At 49.1% G+C, this 16,843-nt stretch overlaps 10 protein-coding genes across 10 annotated transcripts; 5 read left to right on the top strand and 5 right to left on the bottom strand.

Annotated features, from left to right (window-relative positions):
- Nucleotides 1-129: 129 nt before the first annotated feature.
- PEX2_051300 (GTPase-activating protein BEM3) lies at nt 130-4,245 on the bottom strand (the record flags this gene model as incomplete). The annotated part of the gene is made up of 3 exons (XM_016742405.1): nt 130-155; nt 211-813; nt 867-4,245. 3 exons carry the CDS (start codon nt 4,243-4,245, stop codon nt 130-132), a joined length of 4,008 nt encoding a protein of 1,335 aa, XP_016592845.1.
- Nucleotides 4,246-5,112: 867 nt separating this feature from the next.
- PEX2_051290 (mitochondrial distribution and morphology protein) lies at nt 5,113-7,300 on the bottom strand (the record flags this gene model as incomplete). The annotated part of the gene is made up of 3 exons (XM_016742404.1): nt 5,113-5,244; nt 5,299-6,500; nt 6,553-7,300. 3 exons carry the CDS (start codon nt 7,298-7,300, stop codon nt 5,113-5,115), a joined length of 2,082 nt encoding a protein of 693 aa, XP_016592844.1.
- A 268-nt stretch (nt 7,301-7,568) lies between these two features.
- PEX2_051280 (pre-rRNA-processing protein PNO1) lies at nt 7,569-8,449 on the top strand (the record flags this gene model as incomplete). The annotated part of the gene is made up of 3 exons (XM_016742403.1): nt 7,569-7,638; nt 7,701-8,341; nt 8,393-8,449. 3 exons carry the CDS (start codon nt 7,569-7,571, stop codon nt 8,447-8,449), a joined length of 768 nt encoding a protein of 255 aa, XP_016592843.1.
- A 220-nt stretch (nt 8,450-8,669) lies between these two features.
- prs3 (proteasome core particle subunit beta 6) lies at nt 8,670-9,503 on the bottom strand (the record flags this gene model as incomplete). Its single annotated transcript, XM_016742402.1, has 2 exons — nt 8,670-9,357; nt 9,412-9,503. The coding sequence occupies 2 exons, from the start codon at nt 9,501-9,503 to the stop codon at nt 8,670-8,672; spliced, it is 780 nt and encodes a 259-aa protein (XP_016592842.1).
- A 363-nt stretch (nt 9,504-9,866) lies between these two features.
- Nucleotides 9,867-10,664, top strand: PEX2_051260 (HCNGP domain-containing protein; the record flags this gene model as incomplete). Its single annotated transcript, XM_016742401.1, has 2 exons — nt 9,867-9,941; nt 9,996-10,664. 2 exons carry the CDS (start codon nt 9,867-9,869, stop codon nt 10,662-10,664), a joined length of 744 nt encoding a protein of 247 aa, XP_016592841.1.
- Nucleotides 10,665-11,493: 829 nt separating this feature from the next.
- PEX2_051250 (uncharacterized protein) lies at nt 11,494-11,706 on the bottom strand (the record flags this gene model as incomplete). The annotated part of the gene is made up of 1 exon (XM_016742400.1): nt 11,494-11,706. The coding sequence occupies one exon, from the start codon at nt 11,704-11,706 to the stop codon at nt 11,494-11,496; it is 213 nt and encodes a 70-aa protein (XP_016592840.1).
- A 482-nt stretch (nt 11,707-12,188) lies between these two features.
- Nucleotides 12,189-13,099, top strand: pre4 (proteasome core particle subunit beta 7; the record flags this gene model as incomplete). Its single annotated transcript, XM_016742399.1, has 3 exons — nt 12,189-12,218; nt 12,271-12,418; nt 12,495-13,099. The coding sequence occupies 3 exons, from the start codon at nt 12,189-12,191 to the stop codon at nt 13,097-13,099; spliced, it is 783 nt and encodes a 260-aa protein (XP_016592839.1).
- A 182-nt stretch (nt 13,100-13,281) lies between these two features.
- PEX2_051230 (fumarylacetoacetate hydrolase family protein) lies at nt 13,282-14,334 on the bottom strand (the record flags this gene model as incomplete). The annotated part of the gene is made up of 3 exons (XM_016742398.1): nt 13,282-13,414; nt 13,478-14,199; nt 14,320-14,334. The coding sequence occupies 3 exons, from the start codon at nt 14,332-14,334 to the stop codon at nt 13,282-13,284; spliced, it is 870 nt and encodes a 289-aa protein (XP_016592838.1).
- Nucleotides 14,335-14,504: 170 nt separating this feature from the next.
- Nucleotides 14,505-14,923, top strand: PEX2_051220 (succinate dehydrogenase assembly factor 1; the record flags this gene model as incomplete). Its single annotated transcript, XM_016742397.1, has 2 exons — nt 14,505-14,609; nt 14,789-14,923. The coding sequence occupies 2 exons, from the start codon at nt 14,505-14,507 to the stop codon at nt 14,921-14,923; spliced, it is 240 nt and encodes a 79-aa protein (XP_016592837.1).
- Nucleotides 14,924-15,617: 694 nt separating this feature from the next.
- On the top strand, nt 15,618-16,223 carry PEX2_051210 (Hsp20/alpha crystallin family protein; the record flags this gene model as incomplete). The annotated part of the gene is made up of 1 exon (XM_016742396.1): nt 15,618-16,223. One exon carries the CDS (start codon nt 15,618-15,620, stop codon nt 16,221-16,223), a length of 606 nt encoding a protein of 201 aa, XP_016592836.1.
- Between the last annotated feature and the right edge of the window lie 620 nt (nt 16,224-16,843).

The following is a 16,843-nucleotide window of genomic DNA, read 5'->3' as shown; positions in this document are numbered from 1 at the left end:
TGGGTTAAGTCATCATTCCGCAGTCGTGCAAGTCGTAATTTTTCCGGATAAGAGCGGCATGGCCACTCGGACAGTCCAAGATCAAAAGGGCGTAGAAAAAGAAAAGAACAGTGAAAAGCGAATCATAATTCACTTGCCCTGGTAGAAGGAAGTATCTTCATGGTATAGATTAGTAAAGGCCATGAGGATTGTCTCGTGCTTGGGTCTTACCATCCATAAAGAGCATGGAACTCTCCCGTCGTTTCGACTTTGCCGAGCGAGTGTCTTCCGAGTCAGGCCCCAACATGCCATTTAAAGAAGAATACGAAGTGCCGGCACCGGGAGGTTGGTTGTACTGCTCATGTCTGGATGTCGGTTGGTCATAGCTAGGTTGCACCGGGGTGAAGCCAGTGTCGTAGTGTGTTCTGGGGCCATCGGAAGGACCGTTCGCATCACCAGCGGTGCGGAACGAAGTTTGCTGGTACGAAGGTGTAGGGAGATCCGAGAACATTTGGTGGCGTGGGGAACGAATATCATCAGGTGAGAGAGTGTTTTCGACTGTCAGTTCTGTACCCGACTTGGCAAAGCTCGAATCAGTATCGCCAAAGATACTGTCGTAGTCCGTGAGGAACATCGAGAAGACCGGCGCCGGGATATTGAGAGTCGGGGCAAAGACAATGCCCACATTCCTGACCGTCATCTTGTTCACATCGGAATTGTTCACAATCTCGATTAAGAACTGTGATAGAGCCCGTAGCAAGGCTAGATTGGGCCTAGGCAATCTATGCACTAGAGAGTTGAAGGCAGCGACCTTCTTTTGGCGATCGTCAAGTTCTGTTCAGTTAGGTCAGTAGGAGAAAAGAACACAACACCGGATGTGTACATACCGAGAACGCGAAGGAAGTCTAAATGAAGCTCTCGGGTCAAGACTGTCGTCGGGAGCTCTCGAAGGTATTGCTTGAAGAGAGAAGCCACAGCATGAATGTCGTAATACTGATCTCCAGACACGAAATCAACATCACCTTCAGTGTTGAAGCGTTCTTTCAAGGCTTTGATCACCACATTGGAGCCGCTTAGACGGAATATTCCTTCCTCCAAGGCTGCTTCCTTGGCATGGAGATATTCAATGCAGCGATAAACCACTGCTGGTAGCTCCACATCAATTCCGGGCGGTCCACAATCTTGTACGGCCTCTGCCAAGGGTATACCGAATACAGGTCTAACAGGACCTGTCCGCTCAACATTGTTGCCTGCTACTAATGTATCGCTGCTGGCCTGGGCGGCAAGATCGAAAGAGGACCTGGTGCGGAAACCCCAGATACTGCGTTTCTTCTCTTTCGTCGATGTCTTTGCTTTGTTGCCCCAGGCTTCCACGTCCTGGATGACTGTGCCGTTCGTGGGCCTAGATATCAGTCTGGGAGACTGCATTGTGTGATCGGGAGAAGACATGTTCATCTCCCTGAATTCTGTTGACAAAGCCGCCGGGGGTCGTGGGGACCGAGGAGCTTGTTCAAGAGTGGAACCAATAGTCGGAGGATCAGCTTGCACTGCATCCTCAAAGCTGAAACCTTGGACAGAGCTTCCTAGATCCTGGTCAGGGCTATCAACTCCTCGGCCGGATCTCTTGCTTCCATTGAAAATTTTAGACTTGGACTCGGTTCCGGAGAGTAGTTGCTTTTGGGATTCATCTTGAGACGGAGGCTGACTTTTGGAGGATACGCTGCCACGTCCCTCATTCTCGGAGGAAGCATTTTCAACATATTCCATGAGAGCATCGACCCATGTATCGCGCTCCTCGTCGCTCTCGGCGCAAAGAACATGCCGAACGAGTGCCGAAGAATCCTTTTTCTTCGGTTCCAGAACCAAAAATGCATGGCGATACTGGTTGTCAGAGTCTTCCTCGCCCCCAGGAGGTGAAGCACTCTCGGTGGATTTTGGTGATTGCTTGCCGATCTGGGCATGATGAAGTTTGATAGTACCCATGTGTGGGCCACCCGGGGATTCGTAGTATCTCAGGTCAGGTCCATCGAGAACAAAGTATCTCGCTTTCCAGCCACCAAAGTTCTTGCCCCGTTTAGTCAAGTAACCTTCCTTTTGAGGCTTTCCGTCTGGTCCACGTGGCATATCGGGTCTTGTCTGGGCGAGACCCTTCAGGAGACTTGTCTCGTCGTCTCGTGGCTCAATAGCATCACTTGTCAAAAATTGACAGATAGCTAGGGCAGCATTCTCATCCATTGGGGTATCCAAAAGTCTGTCGAAGTACGCATTTAGAGCGGCACGTCTCAAATCAACCTTAGCAGGGGAGTGTCCGCTGAATATACTTCTATCCGGTAATTTGCCGGCGAATGGAGAGGATTGTCGGACTTTCTGATCCAGTTGTGGCAAAGCACCGATGACCTTTTCAACTCGCCATAGCTCTGACATCTCTGACCGCAGGATCACACTGAGAGTAAAGACAGGCTCCTCATCCAGGGGCCTGGACACCATATAGCTGTTCCTGGAGGGACGAAGCCGAGACGAAGATACTTTAACTTGAACCAGAGGAAGGGCATTCGGAGGCAAAAGCAGGCCTTGATATTCATCAGACATCAATCCTCGGTGAATTTGATTGTCGGGGAAATGTGCAGATCTCGGGCTATCAATCATGACTGTGGGATCAATTGATGGGATAGGACGTCCAGAAGGGATGGGAGCAAAGCCCGTGGGGTGATTGGCCATTCTTGGCGAGAGCGGCAACCCTGGCGTCTGATACCCGGCTGCCATAGAAGCAGACATGTCTCGTGGCATGCGAGGCATGGGTGAATTGATAGGTCGATCTTCTGGTCTCGGGCTTAAAGGCAGTCCAGGGCTCATGGGCATGGCGGCGATAGAGCGCCCATTAAAGGACGAAGCGGGAGGCGGCCGAGAGCCCAAAAGCGACCCCAATGAGTTAGAATCCCCCACATTCGGCGGTGATCTCGTAGAAAGCTCCCTAGGAACCGTTCCCGGGCTACATGTAGCTGTATCCCGGGAGCTATGAGAGGACGATGCCTGAGCGGGGCCCGCAGGACCGGTAGCCTCAAACATATCCTTTTGTAGCGCAGCTTCGCGGTCCTGGTCGTCCTGCTCTCTCGTCTTTCTTCGCCCACGGCCCTCATTCGGAATCCCATTTATATCCTGGTCGTCACCGTAATCGGAACCGGAATCTGAATCTGAAGCTGAAGATGCCCTGTTATTGTCTGCTTGTTGTAGATTCAAAGGTGCAGGGGGTGGTTTGCGATTTGGGTGCGGAAACCTGCTCATTCCGTCTCCTACCGGGGATGGAAGATCTGTAGCAGAGACTGGGCTTGTGGTATTTTCGAAGCCCCGCTGAGAGGCTTCAGATGGTGGGACAATCGATGGTTGGTCGGGTTTCCGCGACAAATTCTCCTTGTCGCTGCTCGGTACAGCCACGGGGGCTAAGGGCGCAACGGGCAATGGCGGAGCGTCTTGTATATCTTTAAGCTTCTTCCGATATTTATCCTTTTCTTGGAAAGCACGCTCTAAATCCTTGTTAAGACCGAGGATTAAGGTCCTTTGTTTGTCAACCAATTTCCAAAGTTGCGCGTTCTGAGAGGCCGCTTGGTGTTTCTCTTTCAAGAGGTGCACGATCACAGCCTCGGCAGATCCAGCGGCATTGATGAGGTTGTTAATGTCGGCTGAACTCAGAGCATTGACGTCAAAGGCCGATCTCTGAGAGCTGGAGGACAGGGATGAAATAGCAGAGTCAATCGATGAGGTCCGAGGCATGGCACGATTGGGTGCGCGATCTCCCGGCATCGAGTGTATAGAGCTGACGGAGGAAGAGGCAGATCGATCGGGGCCCGGCGCGCGGGTTGGGTTCGGCCTACTGCTCTCACCAGGTCGACCGCTTACATTCCCCGATCCTGTTCCTACCATTTCTGGTGATTGCGACAGACCCTGACTAGTGCTAAAGGGTGGCGCAGGGTATTGTGCATTGGCCACACGAGTGATTGGCGACCGATTCTGGGAGGGAGCAGGGTTGCCGGATTTCGGAGATAGGGGACTCTGGGATGATTCAGAGCTGTCGACACGGTAGGACTGAGGCAGGGAGCTTGTATGCAACGGGGAAGGTGTGATATGTCGAGAACCAGGAGCAGGTCCAGGCCGTTGATCAGATCGAGCTAAATAGTCCCGCGGGATGAGGCCGTTGTTGACTGCGTAGCCGGACTGATTCTTAGAGGAAGTTGGCGAGCCTTCATCATTCCCTCGCGGAACTTGCGACATGGCTGTAAGAATCGAGACTCATCAGAGGGGTCACGTTCGGGGGGCGACACGAGGCGAAGGCCCAAGGGGCGAGAGCGCGGAACCCCGGAAGCTGGAGCTTAAGCGCCAGGGAGGAAAAAAGGGGTCTTATTAACCGATCAACCGATTGGAAAGAAAATAACGGCAAAATCACTCCCTGGTGGCACAGAGAATGAGTGTTGAGAGGGTGAGAGACCTCGGGAGCTTAAGAAAGTAAAGTGGGGGGAGAAAAGGGGGTTTCAAGCTAATACGAATAATAACAAACAATAGCAAATGAGATAATTATAAAAGAAATTGGATGGGAAAATCCCAGTGCGTTTGAAGAAGAAAAGAGAAGAGGAAGTGAGGAAGATGATTTGAGATGTGTTGGTATGCAGACCTGATCCCTTTCAATCTCCCGTCTCTCTACTCCGAGTTACCTAAGAGAGTAAGAGTACTATAAGTATCATACATTCTCTTCTCTTCTTTTCTTTTATATATATCAAAAAGCGTATTGTGTATAATAGCCCTTTACAAAACACTCCCAAAGGGGGAAAGGATATATAGACTTGTTTGTAGTACAAAGCCGTCCTAGCATTCGGCACAACTGCAGTGGAACCAGAGCGATATGAAAGTGATCTAGAACTATTGAAAGTTGGTGATTGGAATGTTTTGAATATCCAGGGGAATACCTGGAAATCGTCTCACAGTTGGACTGGGTTGAGTTCTGTTTCCTACTTGGCTTGAGATGAATTTTATCTTGAAAAATGACCTAGACTCCTGTAAATGCGACCGCAATGACTATAATACAGACAAAATATGAAAAAGAAAGCAAAAAGCGCCAGTCCAATGAAGTACAGAATAGTACAATTAGGCGATGTTTCCAGCCATGCCCATGAAAATAGCCTGGGCGGCCAGCTGAAGGGACCAGAACCCGACTTTCTTGAACCGCCTTTTCCGGGCTTGGTCATCCACGACATCTCGGGCAAACGCGTCGTAGGTCTAGAGAAGGTATCAGCAACGATCGGGGTAAGGAAAAAGAGAAAGAGTACTCACTGCAGCTGACAGGTCATCCATCAGGCCGCTGTCAAAGACGGTCCAGCTTCCATCAAAATCTCCAACGCGCTTGACCAAGCGGCAATTGATGGGAATAAAAGTTCGTTTGGAGTTGATATAGGCAACAATAGGACGGATCAGTGCGTTGTTAATATAAGAAAGGTCGCTGGTGAAAATGGGCACGGCAGCCCGGACGTTGTTGAGGTGCACGCGCAAATCCATGGCAAGGAAGCGCCGATCTTCAGACTCTGATTCTGGACTGGAGGACGAGGATAGAGACTCCGGGTAACGATTGGTAGTGACAGTGGTTTCCAACCGATCATAGAAATCTACCATCACCTTGGCCAAGCTCTCATCGTTTTCTGCAGGTAACATGATGTCGGCCACAATGTCTACTGTCCCTTCGTGAATCCAAGAGAAAGGACCCTGAACACCGCGGTTGAGATGGTCGACATTGAGTCCGTCGACCCGAATCCTGTTATGTTTCTTCCACGGGCTTGGCTTGCCGTCCTCTTCTGCTTCACTATCCTGCCGGATACCAGTGAATCCATGGCTTTGACGAGCGTGGATCGTGAACAAAGAGTTGTCATACGATCCAGACATCATGTTGGCAGAGAGGAAATCGTAGAAGAGCCATTGCTTCCGCAACTGAGGGAGGTCGCATGAGAAGATGCTCACAGAGAAGGGACGGAAGTTGTCGGGTTGGTAAATGGTGACAAGCAAATCATGCATCTTGAAAGAGTCGATCTCAAAGTCACCGGGAGTATGCTCATGTCGGTAGGATTTAGGATCTAAATCATCCTCCGGCCAGTAAACATGGCGGCGGTCGACAACACCCCGGATGCCTTTTACCTCAACATCATGAAGTGGGCCCTTTCCATTGAGCCATTTGGTAAATGATAATGTCACGTTGACGGTCTCGATCGACAAATCGAATTGTGTGTAGTTAGTATCTTCCTCTTCATCAGATACTGCCTGAGAATCTTCGAATCCAGTGTCGCCTCGAGCTGCGGCAGCCGCTGCCGCAGACTTCGGCGATCCCTTACTGACATGACCTGTGCCTTGGCCTGGCCGTTTTGACACAAATACATTCTTGAAGGTGATGACGCCATTTTTCCATTTGGGCACGATTGCGGATTCAAAAACGACTTTGACTCCAGAGGACTTGGTGAGATAGTTGCCTACCCACCCTGCCAATGTTTCTGTCCAAGCACATTAGTATCCAGACCTTACTGCAACAAAAAGTGGACGCACCTTGAGCAAAGACTGTGTTGATCGCAAGGATCAGAAGGGAGAAGAAAGTAGTAGTTCCCACGACGACCCAGACAATGTGGCCCAGCAAAACCCACGAAAATAGGGCAGCTATCTCATCCAAATTGTAAGGACGAACACTTCTTATAGAAAACCATTTAAATCGTACTTTGAGGCGTGACCAGAACCCAGTTGCTGCGGCCAAAAGTTCCTCCTTAGTTGGTCGATGTAGGTGAGGCATATGTGGTAAGCGATCCATTAAGTGGCGACTGTTCGTTGTGGATTGTTGAGTATCTTGGGGTGGTTTGACTTGTGAATGTGTGGTGGATGTATCTTTGCCGAATTGGCCGGCATTCCGGGAATGGTCATTTTCGTTGCGTTCATGAGTGTCTTGAGAAACTTCTTTCCCACGTCGATGGTCGTTCGAGGTATTTAAAGTTCGCTTCCAGACATACTGGGCGGCAATTTTGGGAGAGGAGATGATGCATGCTGCAGTAGTGTCCGCAGCAGTTGAGGTAGGCGAGACGCCGAGGACGAAGAAGCCGCCAGAAGCAAATCTTTTGGTGAGACCAGTGGGTTTCTTTGGGAGTGTCGAGATGCGTCGAGAGTGATTTGAAAGGGACGAATCGAGGAATAATCTTGAGCTATAAGCATTGGAGGCCGATACGCGATTAATTCGTATGCGACCAAGAAATGGATTTGCTGTACCCCAGATATGGGTGTAGAGCCGGCGTCCCAGATTGACAGACATGTTTGTCTTTACATCCTGGACATGGATGAGAAACTTGACAAGAAGATAGGACAGACACACTGTATCATGAACAGCAGTTGACTTGTTGATAAGAAGCTTCCAAGCTTTCGAGAGTTGCAAGGAACCCGGATGAAATCATCGGAGTTTGTCTTGTTTGCATCAAAAAATTCCCTTCCGCCCACACTTCATTTTTCCGTGAGGGGGACTGATTAAATTTTGCGATAACAGTTTTTATGGGAAAAAAAAACTTCATTCTTTAATCAACACAATGTCGGCACCTACAGCTCTTCGTCAGCCAGAGCAGGCCCTAGGGTTTCAGCCTGAGACCGTCTCTCATGGTTAGTGCTCGATCTGATCTGCAAAAAAAAAAAAAAATCTTTCCATAGCTAACCATCAATAGATCAGGATGATGAAGTTTTGATCGATGTACAAGCCACCAACGAGGGCGCCCCGGTCAACCCCGTTGCCGAGTCTGCGGAGGACAATGAAATGCGCATCGACGAGGAAGGTCGGCCTGTCTTCACCCCGGCCACAGACGTCGCTACCGCATATAAGATCGAAACACGAAAGGTGCCTGTCCCACCGCACCGTATGACCCCGCTCAAAGCGAGCTGGGCCAAGATCTGTCCTCCTATCGTCGAGCACCTCAAGTTGCAAGTGCGAATGAACATCAAAACCCGATCAGTCGAACTGCGAACCTCCAAGTTTACCAACGATGTGGGAGCTCTGCAAAAAGGTGCCGATTTCATCAAGGCCTTCACTCTTGGTTTCGATCTCGACGATGCGATTGCCCTTCTCCGACTTGATGATCTGTACATCCAAACTTTCGAGATCAAGGATGTGAAGACTTTGAACGGAGAACATCTTGGCCGTGCCATTGGACGTATTGCAGGCAAGGATGGAAAGACCAAGTTTGCCATCGAAAATGCTAGTCGGACACGAGTGGTACTTGCAGACCAGAAGATTCACATTCTGGGTGGATTTAAGAACATTCACATTGCCCGAGAGGCAATTGTCAGCTTGATTTTGGGTAGCCCACCGGTAAGTCTTGATCGTATCAATTTTCAAAGGAATACTTCTAACACAAAACAGGGCAAGGTTTATGGCAACCTTCGGACCGTCGCCTCGCGCATGAAGGAGCGCTTCTGATTCCACGACTCATTTATCTCATCCGGCATGGTGTGGGCGTTCAGGTGCATCAGGTTTTACGCTGTCTTCTTTTTTTTTTTGACCTTAGAGGCATGACGACGTATAACGTAAAGATATCAATTCATGGAAATTTCATTCATCTCGATTATGTTTGTGATCAACAGATCAAAAAAGAGCCCCGCGCCTGATAAGAAGGCCATGATCTACCATGTGCTATACTCTAATCCTGCTTCAGGGCGTGGAACACCTCCTCGATTCCTTCCCGTGTAACAATCACCATCTGCAAACCATCGCCAACCTCGATATGTCTCTCCACAGCACTTGTAAAGGCATCCTGTACAAGCTTCTTGGCCGTCTCCTTGTCCAGAGGCTCAGCCTTCTTAGGCACAAGGGCATGTCCTTCTCCGCTTCCCGGGATGTATTGGTTCTTGGAGTTGACTTGGTTGTCCAGGAAAGGCATGATCAAGCTGGATGCCGCACCGGCAGCCCGGCACTGTTCCCGCTCGTAAGAGCCCACCGGGTCGTAGCTGTACAAAGCTCCCACGCCTTCCTCATCCAGACCAGCCAGAATAGCATGTACGTAGTACGGGAAGAATCGCTTCTCGTAGAGAATCGTCGACAATCGCTGTGCACATGCTCCCACTGACATGGATTTCCCATGTTGGTACTTGTACATCTTCACCACGGTGTCCAGCTTTTCCTTGAGAGCGTTTCCATCCGCTGCGAAACCAACAACGGAAAGAATGATAGTAGCTCCCTCGCCAGTCTCATCATCACCGCCGATCTTGAAGACTTTGGGGACCATGCGAGAGTTGATATTGTAGCCTGATGTGGAACGAGTGTCACCGGCGAGGATAGCGAAATCAGCACCCGTGATGCCGAGGGTGGAACCGCCATTATCGGTGTAACTAGTGCAACTGTTAGCCAATGTTCCTGCTCAATATGATCAAGTTGTTCCTTACGGGTAGAACGAATGTTGTTTGACATTAGCGGATGTTGGCTCAGAGAAGGAGTATCCGATAGTCCCAGACTGGTTACCCATGAGCGACGTCATTTTCGGGGAGATGGAGCTTGATCGGGAGAAAATGTCGTAACAGCAGCTTGATAAAAAAGATTAAAGTGTTGAATGTAGAAGATTCTCGAGATTGGGGAGTCCTGGAAGATGGAGAGCAGAGAAGCTGGGTGTCTGACGCGATGCGGTAGCTGCCTTCTGATTAGGTAAGGAATATCCAAGCTCCCCGAGAGCCCTGGAGGGCTGTCTCGATAGTTACTCTCGGCGCCTCATTTATTCCTGGTCGTTAAATTTGACATACTCTGATTCGCTACAAAAAATTGTCCACATCTCTGGATATTATTATAGTGTCCACTTGATCTCCTTCATTCTCGAGGCTTATACCTAGATACAAACTGCGACGTGATGCTCGGTCTCGGTGACTATGAGAGCAGCAGTGATGAGGAGGTAGAGCACAAGGGTCCTTCATCCAATTCCCAGGTATCTTGAGGCCCCAAAGAGCAGCACCAAAGAGGTGCTAATTTAAAGCAATAGCACCAGAAGGATATTCCACCTACAGCCTCACAAGCTGGCCAAATCGAAGGTAACATGCCTCTGAATTCCCCGCGGGCCAGTAAGCTCCAAGAGTTTGCGCTGACAATTTATCCAGATAATAAACAATCGCACCAACAACAGACAGACACAGGATTCCACGTTGCCACTGATTCAGTCCCAGAAGGACCTGTCCTTGGCCCCGCTTCTATCGACATGGCGCCGCTCTCGGAGGACAAGCATTCGACAAGCGGACGCTCATCTCCCTTTTCGGCTTCACGAGGACTCGTTCAAGACCTTACTCTCCCTCCAGTTCCCAATTTAGACATCCCGCCATCACCTCCTGGGTCTCCCAACCCAGCCGCGAGCGCGAAATTCGAGCATTTCCTCTCGCTCAAAAAGCAAGGCGTACACTTCAACTCCAAATTGGCCAGCTCGTCATCGCTCAAGAACCCAAGCTTGCTGAAGAAGATGATGGAACATGCTGGGATCAATGAACAATCGCAATATGACACCTCGCTGCTAGCCGACTTATGGAATCCCTCCAGTCTACCTAAATGGGGTTTCAAAGAAGAGCTCTTACGAACCCAACAAGATTTCCGCAAACAATCGGAGGAGAAAAAGGCATCAGGCCAGCGAAGCTCAGTTGATTTTGTCTCTGGGTCTGCCTGAGGATTCATTCAGCGGCAACTGGGCCAAAAAGATCAACCCACAGTATCCCACAACTCGAGTGGCGTCGGGTGCGACTGTTCTTTCGAAAAATGCGGGCATTCAAATTTATGAACTGAAAGGATGCTTCGAGCGCATAACCTGAATGCTTAGCATATTCAGTAACAAAGATCGCCTGTCCGACAAGGGAGCTTACGTTCTGGTATCCTATCCTTCCAGAAGAACTCTTCTATCCTCGATCAAACTCGAGGTCTATATGCCCGTCTTGGAGAAAGATACTGGTGGGATATCCAATACCTCTAGAAAGAGTCCTAGAAAGAGGGTATCGTTGTACCCTCCCAATTGACATAGCGCACACTTGGACTCGTGTATATTATCATACTTGTGGATCATACATTGCAACAATCATATTTGTTTCAGCCACCACCACCGGATGAACTTTGTTTGCGCCGCCTCGCCTTCTCACGCAGACTTAAAACAAGAAGCCAACACCATTCGATCAAAGTCCTCTCCGTATTCCACTCGGATTTGAAGTTCCCCAACTCTTCTCGGTCTTCTCGCACCTGAAAATACGGCCATAATCTGCTCAGTTTGCTCGTCCACCAGCGTATAGTTTCGGCTAGTCCATTTAGCGGTGCTGAATTTTCAACATCAATGTTGCGTGTTCAGGAATGACCGCCTCCCGCTCTGAGTTTGATCGGCTTCACTTTGAACTGTCATTTCGAGGCGATATTTGGTTTGTGAAGGATTTCCCTAGTCATGTCCTCCCACTGGATGTTTATCACATCCCCGGGGCTCCCAATGCCTATTTTTGATCACCGCATGACTTCAATCATTTGGAGACGGCCACAATTTGGGCCTTGCTGCTAGTACCAGGATGGATAATAAGCTCGGACTTGTTAGGGGTGAACATAGATACCTTGGCGTAAAGCAGAGGCTGGTCATCCGCAGAGTTGACATCGTAGTGCCTGCGTGAAGAGCTATGATCGTCAATGGGAGCGGCAGATGCCGTTGACCCAGCTCGACTTGAATCTGGAGAAGACATTGAATTCCCCCAAAGGAAGTCTAGATATTCAAAGATTGTCAAATGGAAGGAGATATTGCCGGCCACAGTGTCGTCTATTATACGAGGTCCATAAGTTTTCGAGGCGAAGTACTCCGTATTGTACCTGAGATTGTCCCTTTGGAAGGGAATACGAGCACTAAATCAGGTTGGGTTAAAGTATAAACCTCGGGAGTAACTAGATAGTTTTAGTATAGTTAAAATTTTGGCTTTAATTTTTCAAATGAATGTATTTAAAGGAGATATAACAGTTGTATAAAAGTCTAGATTGGTTGATATGTGAGCCCTGCTCCGCCGTGATCGAGACTTAGTCAGCCGAGCTCTCCGTCAGCTCGACTGCCTAAGGTAGCTCCCCATCTATCGTCATCACTTTAACTGTGCTATCCATCTGTTGTTCCCTCCTTGTCCGCAATTTACCTCCTTTCTTCATATCCCGTTGAATCTGCCATTTATCTTCATTCATCATGAACCACTCCCCTGAAGCTTGGGGTCGCGTAGGTGGCACAACTTTCCCAGTCCTTGCTCTGTTGCTAACTATCCGTCCAGCCCAGGAACGATGTCTACGGTGCCTACGATCACTCATATTTGCAGACCACAGGTCCCAAGGCCCATACCTCATCTCCTGCAGTGACGGGAACGTCAGTGGTGGGTGTCAAGTTTAATGGTGGTGTCGTTATAGCTACCGACAACCTGGGTACGCCGTTCCGTTGTCACGTACCGTTTCCTTCGCTGCATTGCCATCTGACATGATATGATTTGTGAATTTATAGCCTCCTACGGATCCCTGGCTCGTTTCTCCGACGTGAAGCGTCTGCGTAAATTCGGCGATAAGGCAATGGTTGGCTTTGGCGGTGACGTTTCCGACATGCAATATCTCGACCGTCTCCTCGACTCCATGGATATCAAGGAGAACTACTCGCCTCACGGCAACATGCTCAACGCCAAGAACCTGCACACCTACCTCGCAAAGGTTTTCTACAAACGACGCTCCGAGTTCAACCCGCTGTGGAACCACGTCCTTGTCGCAGGCTTCGATGCGGAAGGAGAGCCCTTCCTTAGCTCGGCAGATTTGCTCGGAACGACATTCTCTGCTCCTCACCTCGCTACAGGATTTGGTGCTCATCTTGCGGTTCCGATCCTGCGCCGCAAGTTCCCCGAGGGTACCCCCCTTGAACAAGTCAGCAAGGAAGACGCCATTGAGGCTTTGAAGGAGTGCTTGAAGGTTCTGTTTTACCGCGATGCACGAAGTACCGACAAGTACTCGATAGCCGTGATCACGAAGGATGGTATTGATCTGAAGGAGGACGAGCAGATTCAAGGTCAGAGCTGGGCCTTTGCCGAGAGAATCAGGGGATACGGCGCCCAGACTGCTTAGATCCTTATTTATGTTTTTCTTTTACATGTAATGCACACGGAATTACGGATGCAAAGATAGTTTTTGGGTCCAAATAACCACAATGGTCAAATGCAAAGACTGAAACGTGCAGGTAGTTATGTACAACTTGAACCAATACCAACCCGTTCATTGGTCTCAAGACAAGTTCAAGATAAATAAATTTAGAGCTTGGCGCTAGGCTTGTCAAAGACCACCCGGTTGACACAGGACCCGACACCCTCTAGCGCAACCTCGACTTCATCGCCGTCCTTCAGCCACACAGGAGGCTTGCGGCCCATGCCCACGCCTTGGGGTCTGTCGAATAGTTAGTCTATCGTATTCAAACCGCCGTTTACTTGCTCATCAAGATGTACTCACGTTCCAGTGAAGATAAGATCTCCGGGCAAGAGCGTAGTTCCCTGAGACAGGAAAGCTATCGTCTTCGCCACGCCGAAGATCATATCCTTAGTCGAGGAAGACTGGACCGTCTGCCCATTCAACTTGGTCGAGATATCCAAGTTATTGGGATCCGAAATCACACTGGAAGAAACGATGCCAGGACCAAATGGTGCCCAGCCATTGAAACCCTTACCCAGTGACCACTGACTACCACCCCGTTTGATCTGCCAATCACGGTGAGAAACATCGTTACCGACAGCATAACCCAGGACATAATCCAGCGCCTTGCTCTCGGGGACATTAGTGGCCTCTTTGCCGATAACAACGACCAGTTCACACTCGTAATCCAGACCCTCGCCCTCCTGGGCAAGCTGGGCCACGGGGATATCATCTGTGGGCCCGGAAATTGAGGTGATGGGCTTGTAGAACAAGATTGGATACGTGGGAATGGGCATTTTCGTCTCCTTGGCGTGTTGCTCATAGTTGAGACCCAGGCATCGGACTGTGCCGATATCCTTACGGGCCAGGGGTGCGAGGAGCATTCTCACGTCTGCGACCTGGTCGGTAATCCGGTACTGGCCGAAGATGTCACCCTGGATGATTCTGGCATTGGTGGCTTTGGCGATATCGCTCACTCCCGATGGGAGTATAGCATCGCCGTAATAGATTTGGCCATCCTTGGCCAGGAAGCGGATGAGGTGCTATTCGGAAAATCAGTATATGTTGATGCAATGAGTACTTTCAATCACGTAATTGATCTAATGTTTATTTTTCTACGTTTTGTTTCTCGTAAAATGATAGAGATTAATTTTTGCACTCACAGTAAAGGTAGACATCGCGAAATACGTATGCAATATGGGGAAGTTGGAAGTTCGAGGGAAATGGAGATGGGGGTGATAGCTGAGCACTCGGCCGGGAAAGACGCTCTTTTTCCCCAGAGCGGGAAACATGTCCAGCTCCACCCAATGATTCGCAAGCTTTTCCCCTCTTCATATTGAGATTCACAATGGCTAGGTTATCCGGTCTCCAGAGAGATGTTCTGTCTCTATACCGAAAATGCCTACGGGAGATCCGAAATAAGCCCGAGGTGGGTTATATCACCTCATCGCAGGTCAACTTCAGCTGATACCTATTCTATTGTAGGACTCTAGGATCAATTTCAAGAAATATGCCCGGTAAGGTTCCATCAGTTCCCTATCTGCCTATCCCCCTATCTCACTGCCCTTTCCTTTGCTTTGCTTTTCCCTTCCCCGACGCCATCCCCCTAGATATCGGTGCACTCCGGCTAAGATGGGATACAGCGCAGAGTTCCAAAAGCACCTGTCGGTGAATAAGAAGGACTTTAGCACCGTTGAATATCTCTTGCGCAAAGGCCATCGACAGCTCGAGTTATATTCTACCCCAGGAATCCGCAATATCCGATGAGCGGACGGTCCCAGACCCCAGAGTCTTAGTTCTTCGGGGCGCCTAGACAGCTAGTTCTGTATGTCTCGCGCCTTTCAGCCTCCTGTCTCCACCAGTTCACTCATTGAAATAGAATCGGAGTTGCCCATGCGTCGCCGGTTCCACCCAGGACGGATTCCTGTGAACATTTTGAACATGTTACGCAAAAGGCATGACTATGCGTGATATTGTTGAGGCCTTGTTTTGGAGGCATTTTGTATAATAGTAAATCACAGTATATCATAGACTGTTGAGTCATTAGAGCTTTGTCATGGAGTATTCTGCTTATACTACTGTACCACTACTAGTACTGACTCATTGTAAAACCCTTGGAAGTTTCGAGGTTCAAAAAGTAATTACCAATCACACATTATTCATACTGTCTAGAAAGTGCATTTGTCAAAGCTATTAGATTGTTGGAATTCTGTATGTATGGAATGGAGTGGTTGTGTCTTGAAGTTGCTGGCGGCTTGTCGACTGCGCCACAAGTTTCTGGATGCTTCTGCCGAAGTATAAGCAACCAACATCAAGTACAACCAACAACCAAAATTACAGATATAAAATAGCAGATATTCCAGGACAAATCCAACAGAACACAATCTTCACAGCCTCTCAGATACTCTCTATCTATCTATCTTCCAACTTCTTCAATCCAGAAATCTCCAAATCCCAAACAATGGCCTTCTTCACCCAATCCGGCCTTTCGCCACTCTTCCTCTTCAATGACTATGAGGCTCCAACCCAATACAAGTCTCGCCAATGTCCCAAGTCCTACCAGTGCTCTAAGCCCCAAGCACGCAGCTCCTCATTCGCACCAGCATTCGACGTGCGCGAGTTGACACATGCCTACCACCTCGACGGCGAACTGCCAGGCGTGGACCAGAGCAACATCGAGATCGAATTCACCGATCCACACACCCTCGTGATCAAGGGCCACACAGACCGCGAGTACATCAATGACGACACTGAGAGCAACAACGATGCCAGCTCAAGCCGCAGCGCGTCTCCTGCAGGCTGGCACCAAGCCACAGTCGAAGACGAGGATGCAGAGTCGACTAGCTCGGCCGACACCGCTGCTTCCAACACTCCTACGCACCCCGCCAAGAACGACCAGCCTCATTTCTGGACTAAGGAGAGGTCGATCGGTGACTTCCAGCGCACTTTTAGCTTTACCGCGCGTGTTGACCAGGACTCTGTTCGCGCGAGTCTGAAGAATGGTGTTTTGTCTGTTGTTGTCCCGAAAGAGGCGGCTCCTACACCGAAGAAGATTCGCATCCTGTGATTTGAAATCAACTTTATGACTGTCTTTTGGATTCGAATCCATGGGCTTGATATATTTGATTGCATTGGGATCTTCGGGTAGCGTTTCTTTCCTTGCTGCATTTGTACTTCTATGAACTGATTTTGTTATGAGAATTAATCTAAATTGATCTTTATTATATTGCTACCCCGTCTTTAGACAGGTAATATGCACCTGCATTACTTAGTAGGCTGTAGAGAAGTTAGCTACTTTGACCCTGCTCCTGGGATGTTAAACTAAAACCCCCTTGCTTGATTGGATAACCTTACTTCGTATAGCCGAATGGCTAGGAAAGCTCTGAACCACTGAATCAGCCACACGGTGAGAAATATGCAAAGGGCAAGATAGACGAAGACTGAGATCGTATCCCATCGGGGACATGCATGCATTGTAGGAACTAGACCAAATAGCCAAGAAAAGCCTAAAATTGCGCAACTCATGTGATGACATACAGAATTCATAGATTTGTGTACAACGCCAGATATGATTCACACCAATTCCACTTCCAATTCCAAAAGGGTATACCTAATAAGACTCCATATCCAAAATGTGTCAAACTCCCGCCAAAGTCCAAAAAACAACTCCATAAACTTTTGTAGACG

Source organism: Penicillium expansum (assembly GCF_000769745.1).
Source record: "Penicillium expansum strain MD-8 chromosome Unknown contig167, whole genome shotgun sequence".
Lineage (NCBI taxonomy): Eukaryota > Fungi > Ascomycota > Eurotiomycetes > Eurotiales > Aspergillaceae > Penicillium > Penicillium expansum.
Note: the sequence above shows the minus strand (reverse complement) of the source record. Positions and strands in the feature narration are given on the sequence as shown.